The 18,955-nt window shown below is 47.3% G+C and overlaps 1 protein-coding gene across 1 annotated transcript in view; it reads left to right on the top strand.

Moving 5' to 3' along the window:
• Positions 1 to 18,694, top strand: part of ITGA9 (integrin subunit alpha 9) — a 285,545-nt gene extending 266,851 nt beyond the window's left edge. Inside the window, exons 27-28 of the mRNA XM_038761964.1 lie at positions 604 to 723; positions 18,153 to 18,694. Coding sequence (XP_038617892.1) covers positions 604 to 723; positions 18,153 to 18,251 — 219 coding nt within the window. The 3' untranslated portion in view covers positions 18,252 to 18,694. The remainder of the gene's footprint in view (positions 1 to 603; positions 724 to 18,152) is intronic.
• Positions 18,695 to 18,955: the final 261 nt, after the last annotated feature.

Here is an 18,955-nt window from a genome sequence, read left to right as displayed (position 1 = left end):
TTCCTTGTCTTTATCTTCCCAAAGTGTTTTTTTAATGATGATCTGGGAAGGGACTGATGAAGGAATGGTGCTGGGTGGAGATCTGACCTTTTTGGTCAGTCCCAAGCAAGAGCCAACACTGAACGTTGAACAGAAACACATTCCAACAGCTTCCAGGCCCAGATCTGGGGCAGAGTCCGGCCAGAATAAGCCCGGCATCAGTGACTTTGGGAGGGCACTGTGGATTGCTCCACTCAAAGCCAGCCTTGCCCCTGGGGTGTAGGAGGGCAGGGCCCTTGTTGCTACTGTTGCCCATCTCTTTCTCTCCTCCTTGCCCTCCCATCAGGTCTTCTCCCTGCGGCGTGCTATGATTGGTTGGTGGGGGGGGTGTTATTTGGCAACGATGATGGCTGGCTTAAATTCTGGAAGTTCAAATTTCCTGTAAGTCACGCAGCCACCTTGGTTTCCCTCTCTCAGTTACCTCAGGATTCCCGAAAGCTGGATCAGCTTCCAGCATCCGGTGCACCCAGTGAGGTAGCGCAACTGTCCTTTGGCCTTCCATGAGCTCTCTCTCTCTCTTTCTCTCTCTCACACATTCTTTCTCTCTCTCTCCTGACCTCACAGGTGGTCTTTGAGGCACTGCACAATCTGGAGCCCCGTGGGTATGTCGTCGGCTGGATCATCGCCATCAGCCTGCTGGTGGGGATTCTCATCTTCCTGCTCTTAGCTGTGCTCCTCTGGAAGGTAAGCTTTTCCCACCTCGGGCAGGAGTGCCCAGCATGCCCTGCTTGGCCCCCTACAGCACCAGGCTTCTAGGTCCTCTCAGGCCCGGGAGTCCTCTTGCCCCAAGAGGCCCAGTGATGGTTCCAGTTGAGAGATCTCAGGCAGGGAGGGCTGGGAGAGTTAAATTGACATGCTTCCTCCCAGACGTTAAGTCAGGTTGGGTCCAGAGGCTTGTTTCATAGAAACCATCAGAACCATCAGAACTTAGCCCTGCCAACCCCATGGTCCTCCCAAGCCCTGGCCCCTAAGCCCTAACAGAGGCATCGCCTTATTGAATGCCGTGGGAAGGTGAGGAGAATGTGGGAGTGGCTGTGGAATGAGGTTTTGGTTTGGTTTTGTGGAGGAAGCCGGGAAGATAGAACCACAGCAATGTGTCTCTCCAGAGCAGGGCTAGGGAACGCATGGCTAATGAGCCATATCTGGCTCAACTTGGAGCCAAACACGGCTCTTGATCTGGGCCTCAGGCTAACCTGGGCAGCTGCCAGATGGCTCCCAACTGTGTGCATGGGCCTGCAAAGGCAGCCTGTCCTCCGGTGGGGGTGGCAGAGAGGGAAGGTCTACAGGCAGCTCACCCAAGAACCTCTGAAGAGGGATTCCAACCCCACGAAAGCCACAAACTCCGTCCTCTGTCTGGGGAGTCCCTAGGGTCACCTAGGGTAGGACAGGACTTATCCCACTTGGTCCATCCACCCTGGCCTGTGAGGATTGCCTCATTCAAATCCTCACCAGGTCCCTCATGTCAACTGGAAGGGGAAGCCCCAGAGAGAGTCCCTATTGGTCCATCTAAAGCCATGAAGATGGATGTCCAGGAAGTAACCCCTTCCTGTTTCCTCTGCTGGAGACCAATAACTCCCTCTTCTAACCACTGGAAGAATCAAAATTTCAACTCAACTGTGCATTTGTCATGATTCCTAAATTACAAACTGCCAAAGCTCCCTCTAGTTGAAGGAGAGTGCCCAGCCAAAGCCTGACTGCAGGGCAGAGGGGGTTTGGGGTTCTTATATAATTCTCTGAATTGGAGGTGAAGCTGGGGCTATCCCCCACAGCCTCTGTGGGCAGGGGGTGAGGGCCAGGCCTTGCTGGTGCTGTCCATGCTGAGCTACTTTGGGCCTGCCCTACAATAACAATAATAATAACAGAATCACTTGCAATAAGTTTAAGGAGCTTATTATGTGCCAAGCACCATGGGGAGCATACAAAATAATCAGGTCAGACACAGTCCCAGACTCCCATGGAGCTCCCTGTCTAGGTAGGATGAAGAACAGGGTATTTGTGGTATTTGTTAAGTGCTTACTATGAGCCAGGCACTGTTCTAAGTGCTGGGGTAGATACAGGATAATCAGGTCCCTGTCATTAATTAATTAATTAATTAATTAATTCATTCATTCATATTTATTGAGCATTTACTGTGTACAGAACACCCACATAGGGCTCACAGTCTTTATCTCCATTTTACAGATGAGGAAACTAAGGCACAGAAGTGTTCAGTAACTTGCTTCCGGGCACCCATAGGCAAGTGGTGGAGCCGGGCTAAGAACCCAGTTCCACTGGCTCCCAGGCCTATTCTCTTTCCACTAGGCCCTGGCCTTTCAGCTAGGCCAAAGATGGGATGTTCTTTCTAAATTAGAGTCATCTCTGTACCCATCTTCCCCCACCACAGTTTCATTCAGGAGGCACAATCAATTCAGTAGAGATATTTCCTTCTTAAAAGGTCAAAGTGACATTTTTTTAATGGTATTTGTTAAATGCTTACTATTAATGTTGGTCTTCCCCTCTATACTGTGAGCTTGTTATGGCCTGGGAACCCGTCTGCTAATTCTGTTGTATTGTACCCTTCCAAGCGCTAAGTAGAGTTCTCTGCACATAGTGAGAACTTAATTCATTCATTCATTTAATCATATTTATTGAGAGTTTACTGTGTGCAGAGCACTGTATTAAGCGCTTAATAAATACCATTGATTGATTGATTGCTATGTGCCAGGCACCATACTAAGTGCTTAGGTAGATAATCAAGTTGAATTCAGTCCATGTTCCACATAGGGCTCACAGTTTGAATCCCCATTTTACAGATGAGATCACTGAAACACAGAGAAGTTCAGCGATTTGCCCAAGGTCATGCAGCAGTTGAATGGCAGAGCCAGGATTAGAACCCAAGCCCTCTGACTCCCAAGCCCATGCTTTAACCACTAGCCCACCCTGCTTCTACATGACTCTGCAGGTGGAAATTGGGGGCCAAGAGACCTTAGAAGTCAATGCTTTGGGCAGGGCCTCAGGCCAAACCCTACATTCAAACAATCCGTGTCTTTCTTGGGTAGATTCCCAAGTCTTTCTCATTCCAGGGCCAATGCGAAGTCTAGGTAATAGCCAAAGAAGAAAATCACCCCTGGCTTGAACCACCGCTCAAAGGTCCTGAAGCCCAGGCTGTGGGTGATCTTGGAATGAATCCCACCCCCAAGCCCAGGTCACCCCCGGGGGTGTGGACTATCGGTTTCCTGCCATAGTTACTTGAGGTCTTGCCATCCCAGCTTGAGGGCTGAATCGGTCTGTCTGGAGCTTTGAAATATGATTCTGTGTTTTCTGGGGGTATCCACTAAATCTTACTGAATTTCCCCTGTGCACTGACACCACTGTTGACATTTTGTAATTTAGGAAATTCAACAAATGTACGGGTGAATTGAATTTTTGATTCTTCCGTTGGCTAGACTCAGGAACATTCGGTCTCCTGGTAGAGGAAACAGGAAGCGGTTGTTTTGTGGATGTTCATCTTCATGGTTCTGGATGGACTGATCAGAAACATCTTTGGGCCTAATCTGTCAATCAGTGGTATTTATTGAGCACATCCTGTGTGCAGAGCACTAAATGGGCCCCTGTATGGAATTTCTTATACAACTGTGGTAGATGCTAATGAGGAAGGGGAGCAGTATGGCCTAAGGGAAAGAAAACTGCCCTGGGAGTCAGAGAACCCGGGTTTTAATCCCGGCTTTCCCACTTACATTTAACTTCTCTGTGCCACAGTTTCCTCAACTATAAAATGGGGTTGAAAAACCTGTTCTTTCTCCTACTTAGACAGTGAGCTTCATGTGAGACAGGGACTGTGTCTGATCTGATTAACTCATATCTACTCAAGTGCTTAGAACAGCACTTGATTCAATCAATCAATCAATCAATCAATCAATCGTATTTATTGAGCGCTTACTATGTGCAGAGCACTGTACTAAGCGCTTGGGAAGTACAGATTGGCATCACATAGAGACAGTCCCTACCCAACAGTGGGCTCACAGTCTAAAAGGGGGAGACAGAGAACAGAACCAAACATACCAACAAAATAAAATAAGTAGGATAGAAATGTACAAGTAAAATAACTAAATAAATAAATAAATAGAGTAATAAATATGTACAACCATATATACATATATACAGGTGCTGTGGGGAAGGGAAGGAGGTAAGACGGGGGGATGGAGAGGGGGACGAGGGGGAGAGGAAAGAAGGGGCTCAGTCTGGGAAGGCCTCCTGGAGGAGGTGAGCTCTCAGCAGGGCCTTGAAGGGAGGAAGAGAGCTAGCTTGGCGGATGGGCAGAGGGAGGGCATTCCAGGCCCGGGGGATGACGTGGGCCGGGGGTCGATGGCAGGACAGGCGAGAGCGAGGTACAGTGAGGAGATTGGTGGTGGAGGAGCGGAGGGTGCGGGCTGGGCAGTAGAAGGAGAGAAGGGAGGTGAGGTAGGAGGGGGCGAGGTGATGGAGAGCCCTGAAGCCCAGGGTGAGGAGTTTCTGCTTGATGCGCAGATTGATCGGTAGCCATTGGAGGTTTTTGAGGAGGGGAGTAATATGTCCAGAGCGTTTCTGGACAAAGATAATCTGGGCAGCAGCATGAAGTATGGATTGAAGTGGAGAGAGACACGAGGATGGGAGATCAGAGAGAAGGCTAGTGCAGTAGTCCAGACGGGATAGGATGAGAGCTTGAATTAGCAGGGTAGCGGTTTGGATGGAGAGGAAAGGGCGGATCTTGGCAATGTTGCGGAGCTGAGACCGGCAGGTTTTGGTGACGGCTTGGATGTGAGGGGTGAATAAGAGAGCAGAGTCGAGGATGACACCAAGGTTGCGGGCTTGTGAGACGGGAAGGATGGTAGTGCCGTCAACAGAGATGGGAAAGTCAGGGAGAGGACAAGGTTTGGGAGGGAAGACAAGGAGCTCAGTCTTCGACATGTTGAGCTTTAGGTGGCGGGCGGACATCCAGATGGAGATGTCCTGAAGGCAGGAGGAGATGCGAGCCTGGAGGGAGGGGGAGAGAGCAGGGGCAGAGATGTAGATCTGGGTGTCATCAGTGTAGAGATGATAGTTGAAGCCGTGGGAGCGAATGAGGTCACCAAGGGAGTGAGTGTAGATCGAGAACAGAAGGGGACCAAGCACTGAACCTTGGGGAACCCCCACAGTAAGAGGATGGGAGGGGGAGGAGGAGCCTGCAAAAGAGACTGAGAAAGAACGACCGGAGAGATAAGAGGAAAACCAGGAGAGGACGGAGTCTGTGAAGCCAAGGTCAGATAACGTGTTGAGGAGAAGGGGGTGGTCCACAGTGTCAAAGGCAGCTGAGAGGTCGAGGAGGATTAGGACAGAGTATGAGCCGTTGGATTTGGCAAGCAGGAGGTCATTGGTGACCTTTGAGAGCGCAGTTTCCGTGGAATGAAGGGGACGGAAGCCAGACTGGAGGGGGTCGAGGAGAGAGTTGTTGTTGAGGAATTCTAGGCAGCGCGTGTAGACAACTCGTTCAAGGAGTTTGGAAAGGAATGGTAGGAGGGATATGGGACAATAACTAGAAGGTGAGGTGGGGTCAAGAGAGGGTTTTTTTAGGATGGGAGAGACATGGGCATGTTTGAAGGCAGAGGGGAAGGAACCAGTGGAGAGTGAGCGGTTGAAGATGGAAGTTAAGGAGGGGAGAAGGGATGGAGCGAGAGATTTCATAAGATGAGAGGGAATGGGGTCAGAAGCACAGGTGGCCGGAGTAGCACTTGAGAGGAGGGAGGAGAGTTCCTCTGAGGATACCGCTGGGAAGGATGGGAGAGTAGCAGAGAGTGTTGAGAGCCGGGGGGTTGGAGAAAGGGGGGAAGAGACTTTGGGGAGGTCGGACCTGATGGATTTAATTTTGTTAATGAAGTAGGAGGCCAGATCGTTGGGGGTGAGGGAAGGAGGAGGGGGAGGAACCGGGGGCCTGAGAAGGGAGTTGAATGTACGGAAGAGCTGGCGGGGGTGATGGGCATGGGTGTCAATAAGGGAGGAGAAATAGTTTTGTCTGGCAGAAGAGAGGGCTGAGTTAAGGCAGGAAAGGATAAACTTGAAGTGAACGAGGTTGGCATGGTGTTTAGACTTTCGCCAGCAGCGTTCAGCAGCTCGAGCATAAGAGCGAAGGAGGCGGACAGTGGCAGTGATCCAGGGCTGTGGGTTAGTGGTGCGAGAGCGGCGAAGGGAAAGGGGAGCGAGCGAGTCTAGCTGAGTAGAAAGGGTAGAGTTGAGAGCAGTAATCTGATCATCAAGACTGGGTAGAGAGGAGAGGGCGGCGAGGTGGGGTGTGAGGAGCTCCGAAAGATGGGTGGGGTCCAGAGAGCGGAGATCTCTGTGAGGGAGTAATACGGATTTACAGGGGAAAGGAGTGTGAGTGAGGAGGCAGGTGAGAAGATTATGATCAGAGAGAGGGATCACAGAGTTGGTGAGGGTGGACACAGTGCAGCGGTAGGAGATGATGAGGTCGAGGGTATGACCAAGTTGGTGAGTGGGTGAGGTGGGGTGGAGGAAGAGGTTGGCAGCGTCAAGGAGAGATAGAAGGCGGGCGGCAGAGGAGTCGTTAGGGATATCCATGTGGATATTGAAGTCTCCGAGGATCAGAGTGGGCATGGAGAAGGAGAGAAGGAAGGTGAGGAAGGGGTCAAAGTCGTTAAAGAAGTTGGAAGTGGGGCCCGGAGGGCGGTAGATGACGGCTACAAGAATCTGGAGGGGGTGGTAGAGGCGAATAATGTGGGCTTCAAAGGAAGGGAAGGAAAGGGAAGGGGGAGGAGGGATAGTGCGAAAGCGACATTGGGGGGCGAGAAGGAAACCGACACCTCCTCCTTTTCCGGTGAGTCTGGGGGAGTGGGAGTGGGAGTGGGATTCATAGTAAATGCTTAAAATAAGTAATTATTATCATTATTATGAGGGAGAAGAAGTGATGAAAAATTATCTGTCTCAAAAATCTCCTCTCAGAGATTGTATTTCTCCAGTTTAGCCTATGGAGAGTCAAATCACAAGATGCAGACCACTGGAGAAACAGCAGATAAAGAATGACTTTGATAACCGCAGGAGTGCTGCTAATCTTGTCTACCAGCTCTATTGTATTGTACCCCTCAAGCACCCAGTACAGTTCTCTGCACTCAGGAAGTGCTCAGTAAATACCATTGATTGATCAGCTGATTGATTGGCAGTCAGCAGGATTCACAAGTGGAGCCATGCCAAGGTCGAGCATGACAGACCACTCCTCCAAACAGACCAGCCCCCTGGTTTTCATCTAGATAGATAGATAGATAGATAGATAGATAGATAGATAATCAGTTTGGGCCCAGACCCTTTCTCAGCGGGGCCCATGGTGTGAGCTGGAAGGAGAAAAGACATTGAATACCCATTCTCAATCTCTCAGTCGTATTAATTGAGCCCTTACTGCGTACAGAGCACTGTACGCAGGAAGCAGTATCTGTTAGGAAGCAGCGTGTATTAGTGGAAAGAGCACAGGCTTGAGAGTCAAAGATCATGGGTTCTCATCCACGACTTGTCAGCTATGTGACTTTGGGCAAGCCACTTCACTTCTCTGTGCCTCAGTTACCTCATCTGTAAAATGGGGATTAAGACTGTTAGCCTCACGTGGGACAACCTGATTACCTTGTATCTACCCCAGCACTTAGAACAGTGCTTGGCATATAATAAGCGCTTAACAGATACCATCATTATTATTGTTATTATTACTAAGTGCTTGGAACAGTACAAAAGAACAGAGTTGGTAGACATGTTCCCTGCCCACAAGGAGCGAACAGTCTATTAATAGATAAATTGCAGATTCATACAAAAGTGTTGTTTTTCAGATGAGGAAACTAGAGCACAGTGAAGCAGGATGGCCTAGTGGCTAGACCATGGGCCTGGGAGTTGTAAGGATCTGGGTTTTTATCCTGGCTTCATCACTTATCAGTGTGTGACCTTGGGCCATCACTTAACTTCTCTGTGCCTCAGTTCCCTCACCTGTAAAATGGGTATTAATACTGTGAACCCCGTGTGGGACAGGGGCTGTGTCCAACCTGACTAGCTTGTATCTTCCCCAGGGCTTAGTACAGTGCCTAGCATATAGTGAGTGCTTAATGAATACCATTAAAACAAACAAACAAAACCAACATGTCCAAAGTCACACAACAGGCAAGTGGCGAAGGCTGGATTTGAACCCAGGTTCCTGGACTTCCAGCCCTGTGCTTTTTCTCCTCTGGGCTTCTGGGCATGAGCATGCTGGAAACCAAGTCCATAGAGCTGTCCACTGCAAATCTGTGAAACGTTCTACATTTTTCTATAATTTTATTTATCTATATTAATGTCTGTCTCCCCCTCTAGACTAAGATCTTTGTGGGCAGGGAATGTGTCTGTTATACTGTTATATCGCACTCTCCCACATGCTTAGTACAGAAGCAGCCTGGGCTAGTGGATAGAGCACAGGCCTGGAAGTCAGAAGGTCACGGGTTCTAATCCCAGCCCCGCCACTTGTCTGCTGTGTGCCCCTGGGCAAATCATTTCACTTCTCTGGGCCTCAGTTTCCTCATCTGTAAATGAGGATTGAGAATGTGAACCCCACATGAGACAGGGACTGTGTCCAGTACAATTTGCTTGTATCCACCCTAGTGCTTAGTACAGTGCCTGGCACCTAGTAAGTGCTTAACTAATACCATAATTATTATTACTCTGCACACAGTAAGCGATCAATAAATATGATTAGCTGACTGCCTGACTCCATAGCCATGGGGTGCCCACCTACCCGCTCACTAGGGCAGGAGCCATGAGCCAATCAGGCACGGTTCCCAACCCCCCGAACCAGATCCTCATAAACTTGTCAGAAGCCCAAGATGTTTCCAGACACAGGGAGCCATAATTTAAACTTCATGTGTGGGGATTACAGGAGCTGGCCCAGCTCCAAGGAGGAAAACTTTGAAATCTGAAGCACTTTCAGTGGAAAAATCAAATGAAGGCCTCCCCTTCACCCTATCCTCCCCTCCACCCTCTCTGTAACGTGCACATGACTGAGTTTGGAAAAGCTGGGATCTTCATGCCCCTTCATGGCCAATTCCACAGACCTGTTGTGCAGGAAGAATAATATGAGACTTTAGAAAGTATCTCATAGCCGCTGAAATCACTCTCCATTTCTCCTAAGTCACAGGGACTTCGGGAAAACACTGGTTGTCCCTTTTGAGGGGGGACTCTCTCTCGTTTTGGGCCTCAGGCTAGAACTCTCCTTTGTTCAGTGGGCCAAAATACATGCCAAGCCATGAGATCTAGGAGGAGAAATTTGCTTTTCCGGTGTGGTGTTAGTTCGCCTCATTTTTGTGCCTTAATTTCAGAATGCTCTTCAATTTCCCCTCCACTTCCTCGCCTCCAACTTCCATGTTCAGCCGAGATTCCTCAGAGGAGAAGCGTGGCCTAGTGGAGAGAGCACAGGCCTGGGAGTCAGAGGACATGGCTTCTAATCCTGGCTCTGCCATTTGACTGCCGCGTGACCTGAGGCAAGTCACTTAACTTCTCTCTGCCTCAAATACTTCATCTGTAAAATTGGAATTAAGACTGCGAGCCTTATGTGGGACAGGGATTGGGTCCAACCTGATTATCCTATATCTACCCCAGTGCTTATTTCAGTGCCTAGCACATAATAAATGTTTAACAAGTACTATTAAAAAATAAAAACACTTGTCTTCTTTATCCTGCCTCTCCAAAACTGAACACCTCATTTTCCTACCTAAATCCTCTCCTCCATCACCTTTCCCTTCACAGTTGACAACACCACTTTCCTCCCCATCTCTGCCATGATGGTGGCACTGTGTTTGACGTCTTCCTTTTTATGGTGTTTGTTAAGCACTTATTATGTTCTAAGATCTGGAGTTAGATGCAAGATAATCAGGTTGGACACAGTCCGTGTTCCATGTGGAGCTCACAGTCTTAATCCCCATTTTACAGAAGAGGTAATTGAGGCACAAAGAAGTTAAGTGACTGACCCCAAGTCAAACGGTGGCCGAGTGACAGAGCTGGGATTAGAACCCAGGTCCTTCTGATGCCCACTAGGCACAGTGCCTCTCCTTCAACCTCCTGATGTAAACTGTTGCACATCCTTTTTATTCATCCTCCACAACATTTGCAAACCCCTTCCTTCTTTTCTACCCAAAATGGCCATCACCCTGGTCCCAGGCCCCATGTCATAGATCAGTTTGGCTACCGCCTCCCCATTGATCTCCCTGTTTCCGGTCTTGCCCTTCTCCGGTCTGTACCTCACTCTCCACACTCTGTCCACTCCTGAAAAGCCTCCAATACTTATCGATTCCTCTCTGCATTGAGCAGAAACCCCTGACAACTGGTTTTTAAGGCCTTCTTCCTCCTGTTTGTGTACTCTTTTCTCCCACTGCACCTCAGTTTACACTCTTCGTTCCTCTTCAGTTAAACTTGCTCACTATGCCTTGTTCTCATCTCTCCTAGGATTCACCTCTTGCTCACCCCCTCACACTCTCCTGGAACCTCTTCCCTCTTCATCTATGACAGACCACAGTTCTCCCTGTCTCCAGAGCCCTTCATAAACCATATCTCCTCAGGGAAGGCTTCCCCTATTCATTTCTAACCACCCTACTCTAAATCCTGTTAATTCCTATTTTACACTTTCACACCTGCTAGGCACGTAGGTATTCATTTCTCCTTGTAGCACTAGTATACTTTTATATTGTACTATTTCATCCTACAGGTCAAGTGATTAGTACAGTGCCCATTGTAAGTGCTCGATATGTACTATCAGTTGATTGATAATAAGTAATAATAATTATGGTATTTGTGAAGTGCTTACTTTGTGCCAAGCACTCTTCTAATCACTGGGGTAGATACAAGGTAATCAGGTTTTCCTGTGTGGGGCTCACAGTCTTAATCCCCATTTTACAGATGAGGGAACTGAGGCACAGAGCAGTTACGTGGCTTGCCCAAGGTCACGCTGCAGACAAATGGCAGAACCAGAATTACAACATATGTCCTCTGATTTACAAGCTCATGTTATTTCCACTAAGCCACGCTGCTTCCCCTGACTGATATGCAATATACTTTAGTGACTGTCTCCTTCTGTATTGTAAGCTCCTCAAGGGCAGGGATCATGATTACTCATTCCGTTGTCCTCTCTGAAGCCTCTAGTACAGTACTGTGCTGTGCACACAGTAGATGCTACCAATTAATGAATGTACATGTATATACACAACTACTAAGAAATCTAAATAAGTACATTCATGCTTGGGTGTTGGAAGTGAGTTGGGTAAGGCCAATTTGAGGGGGTGGGATTTTAGAGACAGGAGATGCATAACACCACTGGCAGAACTACAACAGTGAGACATCAAACAGTTGTATTTATTGAGCACTGACAGTGTACGGAGCACTGTACTCAGTGCTTGAGAGAGTACGTTAAACAGAGTTGATTTTTTTAAAATGGTACGTTTTAAGCAGTTACTATGTGCCAGGCACTGTACTAAATGCTGGGTAGGTACATGGTACTCAGTTTGGACACAGTCTATGTTCCACATGGGGCTCACAGTCTTAATCCCCATTTTACAGATGAGGGAATTGAGGCCCAGAGAAGTGCAGTGACTTACCCAAAGTCATGCAGCAGACAAGTGGCGGAGCCAGGATTAGAGCCTGGTCCTCTGGCTCCCAGTCCCATTCTCTTTCCATTAGGCCATGCTGCTTCTCCATGTTGTAGACATGTTTCCTGCCCTCAGGGCACTTAGAGTCTAGAGGGAGTTTACAGTCTCTACTCTGTCAGCATAATTTAGATTTGCCATCTGCCTTTAATTTACTGTTAGACTCAGAGGTCCTTTGGCCCAGATCACTTCTGAAAGAACCAGAACCTCAGAAAGGTTCCTTTTAACCTGCCCAAAACAAATTGTCAACTGTCTACATGTTTTGTTCTGTTATCTGTCTCCCCCTTCTAGACTGTGAGCCTGTTGTTGGGTAGGGACCGTCTCTATCTGTTGCCGACTTGTACTTCCCAAGCGCTTAGTACAGTGCTCTGCACACGGCAAACACTCAATAAATACGATTGAATGAATGAATCAACTGGAGGAGAAAACTGTCCCTGAGTTTCCGGGAAACACGGTGATAGGTGAAAACCACGCTGAATAAGTCTTTGAGTCAGTGGAAACTGGTGGATTACATTCTTCAGGCTTCAGACTTTTCATATTTTCTTTAAAAATAACATTTTTAGTAGTTGAAAATAGTAGTGTGTAGTTGAAATATCTTATATTCTTCGTCCTCCCATTTTTACAATAAACACCCCACTGAACCATAAACTGAACCAGAAAGAAGAAACCCATCAGTTACCTTAACAATTAAAGATGAACTTCCTTAGAGTAACAGTCCCCGCTTCAGGGATGATTAAAGAGCCCTATGCTGAGTATAGGGCCCAATTTATAGAGTTCTAAGCCTTATTAAAATCCCATCTCCTTCAAGAGGTCTTCCCCAGCTAAACCTTCATTTCCCCTACTACCTCTCCCTTCTGCATCCCCCTTACACTTGGATCTGTACCTTTATTCAACCCACCCTCATTTATTTGTATCAATGTCTGTCTCCCCCTCTAGAGTCGTAAGATCCTTGTGGGAAGGGGACAAATCTACCAACCCCTTTATACTGTACTCTCCCAAGTGCTTAGTACAGTGCTCTACACACAGTAAATGCTTAATAAATACCATTGATTCATTGATTGATTTGGTACCACTTTACACTGAAAAGAGACAGCCATGTCTGCCATTAGTTGGATTCCTACCATCCAGAACCTCAGGTGGTCTCCTTATTTTCCTGCCTCTTTCTCCTATGTTGTCTTTGGCCCAGTCAATCAATCAATTAATCAATTGTATTTATTGACTGCTTATTGTGCACAGAGCACTGTACTAAGCACTTGGGAGAGTACAATATAACAATATGACAGACACACTCCATGCCCACAGTGAGTTTACATTCTAGAGGGGGAGACAGACATTAGTATAAATAAATTGCAGCTATGTACATACATGCTGTGGGGCTGGGGGTGGGCGTTGGGGAGTGGTGAATAAAGGGAACAAATCAGGGTGATGCATTAGGGAGTAGAAGGAAAGGAAATGAAGGCTTCTTAAGGAAAGGCCTCTTAGGGGAGATGTGCCTTCAATAAGATTTTGAAGGTGGGGAGAGTAATTGTCTGTCAGAAATGAAGAGGGAGGGCATTCCAGGCCAGAGGCAGGACGTGGGCAAGAGGTCGGCAGCAAGACAGATGAGATTGAGGTACAGTGAGTAGGTTGGCATTGCAGGAGCAAAGTGTGTGGGCTGGGTTGAAGAAGGAGAGTAGCAAGGTGAGATAGCATGGCGCAAGGTGGCAGAGGGCCGATCTCAAACCAGATAAAAACTCAGCCTGTGTTCTCCACAGACTGAGTCCATTTTCCCCTTTTCCTGGATTTCCAACACCATTTTAAGATGTCAGAAACTGAACTGAGCTGGGGAGTCCCCGTGGAATTCAAGATGTGAGTGGGAATCAAGTAGATGCATCCACAGCAGGCTCTATCCAAACCGTGTGCATTATGCTGTTATGAATGGTTATAGTTAGAAGCAGCATGGAGTAGTAGACAGAGCATGGGCCCGAGGGTCAGAAGGATCGGGCTTCTCATCCCAGCTCTGCCACGTGTCTGCTGTGTGACCTTGGGCATGTCACTTCACTTCTCTAGGCCTCAGTGACCTCATCTGTTAAATGGGGATTAAGATTGTGAGCCCCACTTGGGACAGGGACTGTATCCAACCCTATTTGCTTTCATCCACCTCAGCCCTTCATCCACCTGAGTCCCACATGGAGCTCATATTCAAAGAGGGAGAACGGGTTTAAAATCCCCATTTTAGAGATAATAATAATAAGAATAATAATAGTTGTGGTATTTGTTAAGCTCTTTCTATGTGCCAGGCATTGTACTATGCACTGGGGTAGATACAAGCTAGTCAGGTTGGACACACTCCCTGTCCCACATGGGGCTCTCCATCTTAATCCCCATTTTACAGATGAGCATAATGAGGCACAGAGAAATTAAGTGATTTGCCCAAGGTCACACAGCAGACAAGTAGTGGAGCTAGAATTAGAACCCACATCCTTCTAACTCCCAGGCCCGGGCTTGAGTCCCAGAGAAGTTGTCCAAGATCATATGGCAGGCAAGTGGGAGAGGCAGAATTAGAACCCAGTTTCTCTGACTCCCAGGCTTTTGTTCTCTCCACTCTTCCACACTGCTTCTCAACGTTAAGAGTGAGTTTGGGCTTGAGCGCTGCCCTCTAGGAATCTTAATAGCCAAGAATTAGGTGTGCTGTCTGCCTCTCTGCAGCCCTGTCTTGCTGTCATTTTCAGAACTGGGATTCACAATTTGACTAGAGTTTTTAAAAAAACCATAGTATTGAATTGCAAAGTGTCTGCCAGTAGAACGCAACACTGCGCTTTATTGGAACTCTCCTTGTTTTCCTGACTCATTACATTTTTCTGTCTCATACCAGCTCCCAGCTGTTCTGGAGTGGAAAGGTTATTGTCAGAGCTTTTCAGATCATCCTCAACCTCAGTCCTGTAGAGGCTGATTCCCCTTTGTTGCCCATAAATTGGAAGAGGACTGGAACGGGCTCGTAATCAATCAATCAGTCAATCAATCAATTGTATTTATTGAGTCCTTACTGTGTGCAGAGCACTGTACTAAGCACTTGGGAAGTACAAGTTGCAAGGAACCATTTGTTGACATCAGAATATTTATGCTTCCTTCTTTGGCTTGTCCCACTGAGATGGTAATCTTTATGATCTCGTCAGTGTGTGCAGGGTGCAGAAAGATATGTGGGTGTGTTGATATGCAAGAGCCACATTTAACAACACTCTTCAGGTCACACCCTACCAGAGAGGCATTGGAGGACAGGAGAATAATAGTGATAATTATTGTACTTGTTAAGCACTTATTATTTCCAAGCACTGTTCTAAGCACTGGGGAAGGTACAAGTTAAGCAGGTTGGGCACAGTCCCGGTCTCACATGGGGCTCACAGTCTTAATTCCCACTTTACAGATGAGGTAACTGAGGCCCAGAGACGTTAAGAGACTTGCCCAAGGTCACACAGCAGACATGTGGCAGAGTCGAGATTAGAACTCAGGTCCTTCTGACTCCCAGCTCTATCCACAAGCCACTAAGCCCCGCTGCTTCTCTAATCGAATTGTCCCCCCTGTGAGACAGAGGCCTGAGTTTCAGGCCTCTGATAAAGATGCACCTGGTAGACTGGGAATAGCCATGCTTCAGGTACACAGAGCCCCCGAGGCTCAAAAGCCCTCAGCTGAGTGGACCACCCGTGTCCACCCGTTTCTCTCCCCAATCTGGATTTGAAAGAAAGAGGGTCATAACTTTCCCTCTTTCCTCCCCATCTACACACTTCTCTCTGCTCTCTACCAAGCTCTGTGTAATGGCTTGAACCAAAAGGTAATCCCTTTTCCCTGAGGAATTGATCTGGCAAATCCAGGGATTAAGAGCCATGCCTTTTGGTTGTGGTCAGCGTGTGTTGGCAGACTGGCTGCACAGTGGATTCTTTTATTGATTCCAACAAGGGCTTGGAGATGTTGGCTGGGTTTACTATTTTATTCCTTAAATAAAGCCAGAAGACTCCCTCATAAATGTTTGGAAATGTTCTGGGGGAGTGATGGAGGGATATGCGGACGCAGATTGTGTCTCAGTTAGGCTTCCAGCAGTTATATGCCCTTTGAGCTACTGTTTGGATGCATTCGAGGGTAAAGGAAGACAAAACATAGCCTAAGCCTTCACATAATTTGTCCGTCCAACTGCTTTGTCCTCAGCTTTTGTTGTATTTCATTTTTATTTTTATTTTTAGCCTGTCCATGCGGGACAGGTTGGACATAATAATAATAATAATAATGGCATTTATTAAGCGCTTACTATGTGCAAAGCACTGTGCTAAGCGCTGGGGAGGTTACGAAGTGATCAGGTTGTCCCGCGTGTGGCTCACAGTCTTAATCCCCATTTTACGGATGAGGTAACTGAGGCACAGAGAAGTTAAGTGACTTGCCCAACGTCACACAGCTGACAATTGGTGGAGCCAGGATTTGAACCCATGACCTCTGAATCCAAAGCCTGGGCTCTTTCCACTGAGCCATGCTGCTTAGTCTCTGTCCCACATGGGGCTCACAGTCTAAGTAGAAGGGGGAAACGAGTATTGAATCCCCATTTTGCAGTTGAGGATAACAGGCCTTGAGAAGTGAAGAGACTTGCCCAAGGTCACACAGCAAGCAATTGGCAGAGCCAGGATTAGAAGCGAAGTTCTCTGACTCCCAGGCCATACTCTTTCCACTAGTCCACGCTGTTTCCCCAGGATGGGCGATTGGGAATGAACTGGGAATGAACTGGGTTATGGTGTTTGACTCTGGGAAATCGTAAGGTAATAGAGTAAATGGTGGGGTGACAGAGGATATGGAATTTTGGTAGTTATTGAATGTTTACAACATGCAGAGGACTGTACTAAGTGTTAGGAGCAGCATAGCCTAGTGGAAAGAACATGGGCCTGGAGTCAGAGGGCCTGAGTTCTAATTCCAGCTCTGCCACTTGTCCACATGGGGCCTTTTCCAAGTCACATTACTTCTCTGTGCTTCAATTCCTTCTTCTGTTAAAAGAAGATTCAATCCCTCTTCTCCTTTCTAGTTAGACTGTGAACCCCATGTGGGACTTAATGATCTTGTATCCACCCCAGTGCCGAGTATTCATTAATTCATTCAAACATAGTTATTGAGCGCTTACTGTGCACATATCACTGTACTAAGCACTTGGAAAGTACAATACAACAATAGACACAATCCCTGCCCACAGTGGGCTTTCAGTCTGCTTGGTACATAAGCACTTAACATATACCTCATATAGCTCTATTAGACCTGTAACTATGGGTATCATTTATCCAGATTTATGAGAGATGTTCTGTGTTTCAAGCTGGTCAGGCCCAGGACAAGAACTAACCCTGCCTGGAATGTTTTTGTGTAAAGAATTTTCATTTTAAGCATCCTGCCTCCCTCCACCTTGGCTTCAGCCATTGAGTCCCTTCCCGGAAGGGGAACGCAATGGCTCCAAAGTCAGGGCAGGGGGCCAGAAACAGCGACTGACTCTAGGTTTGGTGGATTTCCACCAAGAAACCGCTACAGAGTACAAACTACATAATATATTCACCACCTGACATAGAGAGCAGACTGTATGTCTATCACTTCTAGATCAGTAAAGACCCATCCAGAAACCCGTTCTCCCATTCAACAGGTATGTTCTTTAATAATGCCAGTAATGCTACTACTACTAATAGTAATGATTGTGGCATTTAGCTCCTTACTAGGTGCCAGGCACTGTACTTACCACTGGGGTGCATACAAGTAAATCAGGTTAGACACAGTCCACACTGGGCTCAGTCTTGAATCTATTTTACAGATGAGGTGACTGAGGCGCAGAGAAGTGAGGTGACTTGCCCGAGGTCATGCAATAGAAAAGTGGCAGAGTGGGATTAGAACCCACGACCCACTGTCTCCCAGGCCCGTGCTCTGTCCACTAGGCCCTGCTGCTTCTCAAGTTCTCTCCTACTTGAAGTGTAGAGCCCCAAGTGGGACAAGGACTTTGTCCAACCTGATTAGCTTGTGTCTACCCCAGAGCTTAGTACAGTGTCTGGCACATAGCAAGCGCTTAACAAATGCCATCGTGGACATTAATATCATTATTTTCCTCAAGCACCTCCACCAGCATGACAGAGTGGATAGAGCATGGGCCTGGAAGTCAGAGGTCATGGGTTGTAATCCTGGCTCCACCACTTGTCTGTTGTGTGATCTTAGGCAAGTCACTTCACTTCTCTGGGCCTCAGTTACCTCATCTGTAAAATGAGGATTGAGACTATGAGCCCTGCATGGGACAGGGACTATGTCCTACCCGATTTGCTTGGATCGACCCCAGTGCTGAGTACAGTGCCTGGCACATAGTAAGTGCTTAACAAATACCACAATTATTATAGTCATTATTATTATTATTATTATTGTTACTACCCAGGGCTCTGGTTTCCCAACTCAGCTAACTGCATCCTCCCCTCCCTCTGCTTATCCTAGATGGGCTTCTTTCGCCGGAGGTACAAAGAGATCATCGAGGCCGAGAAGAACCGGAAGGAAAATGAAGATGACTGGGACTGGATCCAAAAAAATCAGTGACAACACCAGCCCCTGGACTTGGAGCCTCCTGCCCTAACTTGCCTGTGGTCCCGCTCCTTGTATCTTCCATATGTGGAAGAAAAAAAAAATCTTCTCCAGATTTTTCGGAGACCCACTGAAGCCTTCTCCTTCCCACCCACCCTGCCCGACCCCCAATCCGACCACGAGAGGGAGAGAGGCCCGAGGCAGCCCCAAAGCCGTGAGCAGACCTCCCCTACATGGTGAACTCTGATCTTGGGTAACCCGGATGCCGTGTTGAGCAATATTTATGAATCCAATTTACGTGGTGGGACCCTCAGGGGTAAAGTCTTTCCTAAAAGTATTTTTATAAACATCCTCCTTTTATAATGATCATGTCTTTATATTTGTAGCGAAGTTTTATCATTTCAATTAAATAGCTCTATAGTTCACTCAAGCACTGATATGCAGCTAAAACCTTGGAAATACACCTGTGTATGTGCGTGCGTGTGTGTGTATATAAATACATATATATAAATATATATATAAATAAACCTATTGTACTTTTGAACTGTAGCATCGAATAGCCTCAGATGAAAGGAGCTGAAGAAACCTCACAAGGTGAAATCCACTGGGCATGGCAGCTCTATGTCTGACCCGAGAGAAAGAAGGCGGGTTACGGCTGAGATCGTTTCTGAGCCATGTGCTAAGGAAGCAGGGTACTGCTCCTAATCTCCTTCTCCAAA

Source organism: Tachyglossus aculeatus, chromosome 2 (genome assembly GCF_015852505.1).
Source record: "Tachyglossus aculeatus isolate mTacAcu1 chromosome 2, mTacAcu1.pri, whole genome shotgun sequence".
NCBI classification, from domain to species: Eukaryota; Metazoa; Chordata; class Mammalia; order Monotremata; family Tachyglossidae; genus Tachyglossus; species Tachyglossus aculeatus.
Note: the sequence above shows the minus strand (reverse complement) of the source record. Positions and strands in the feature narration are given on the sequence as shown.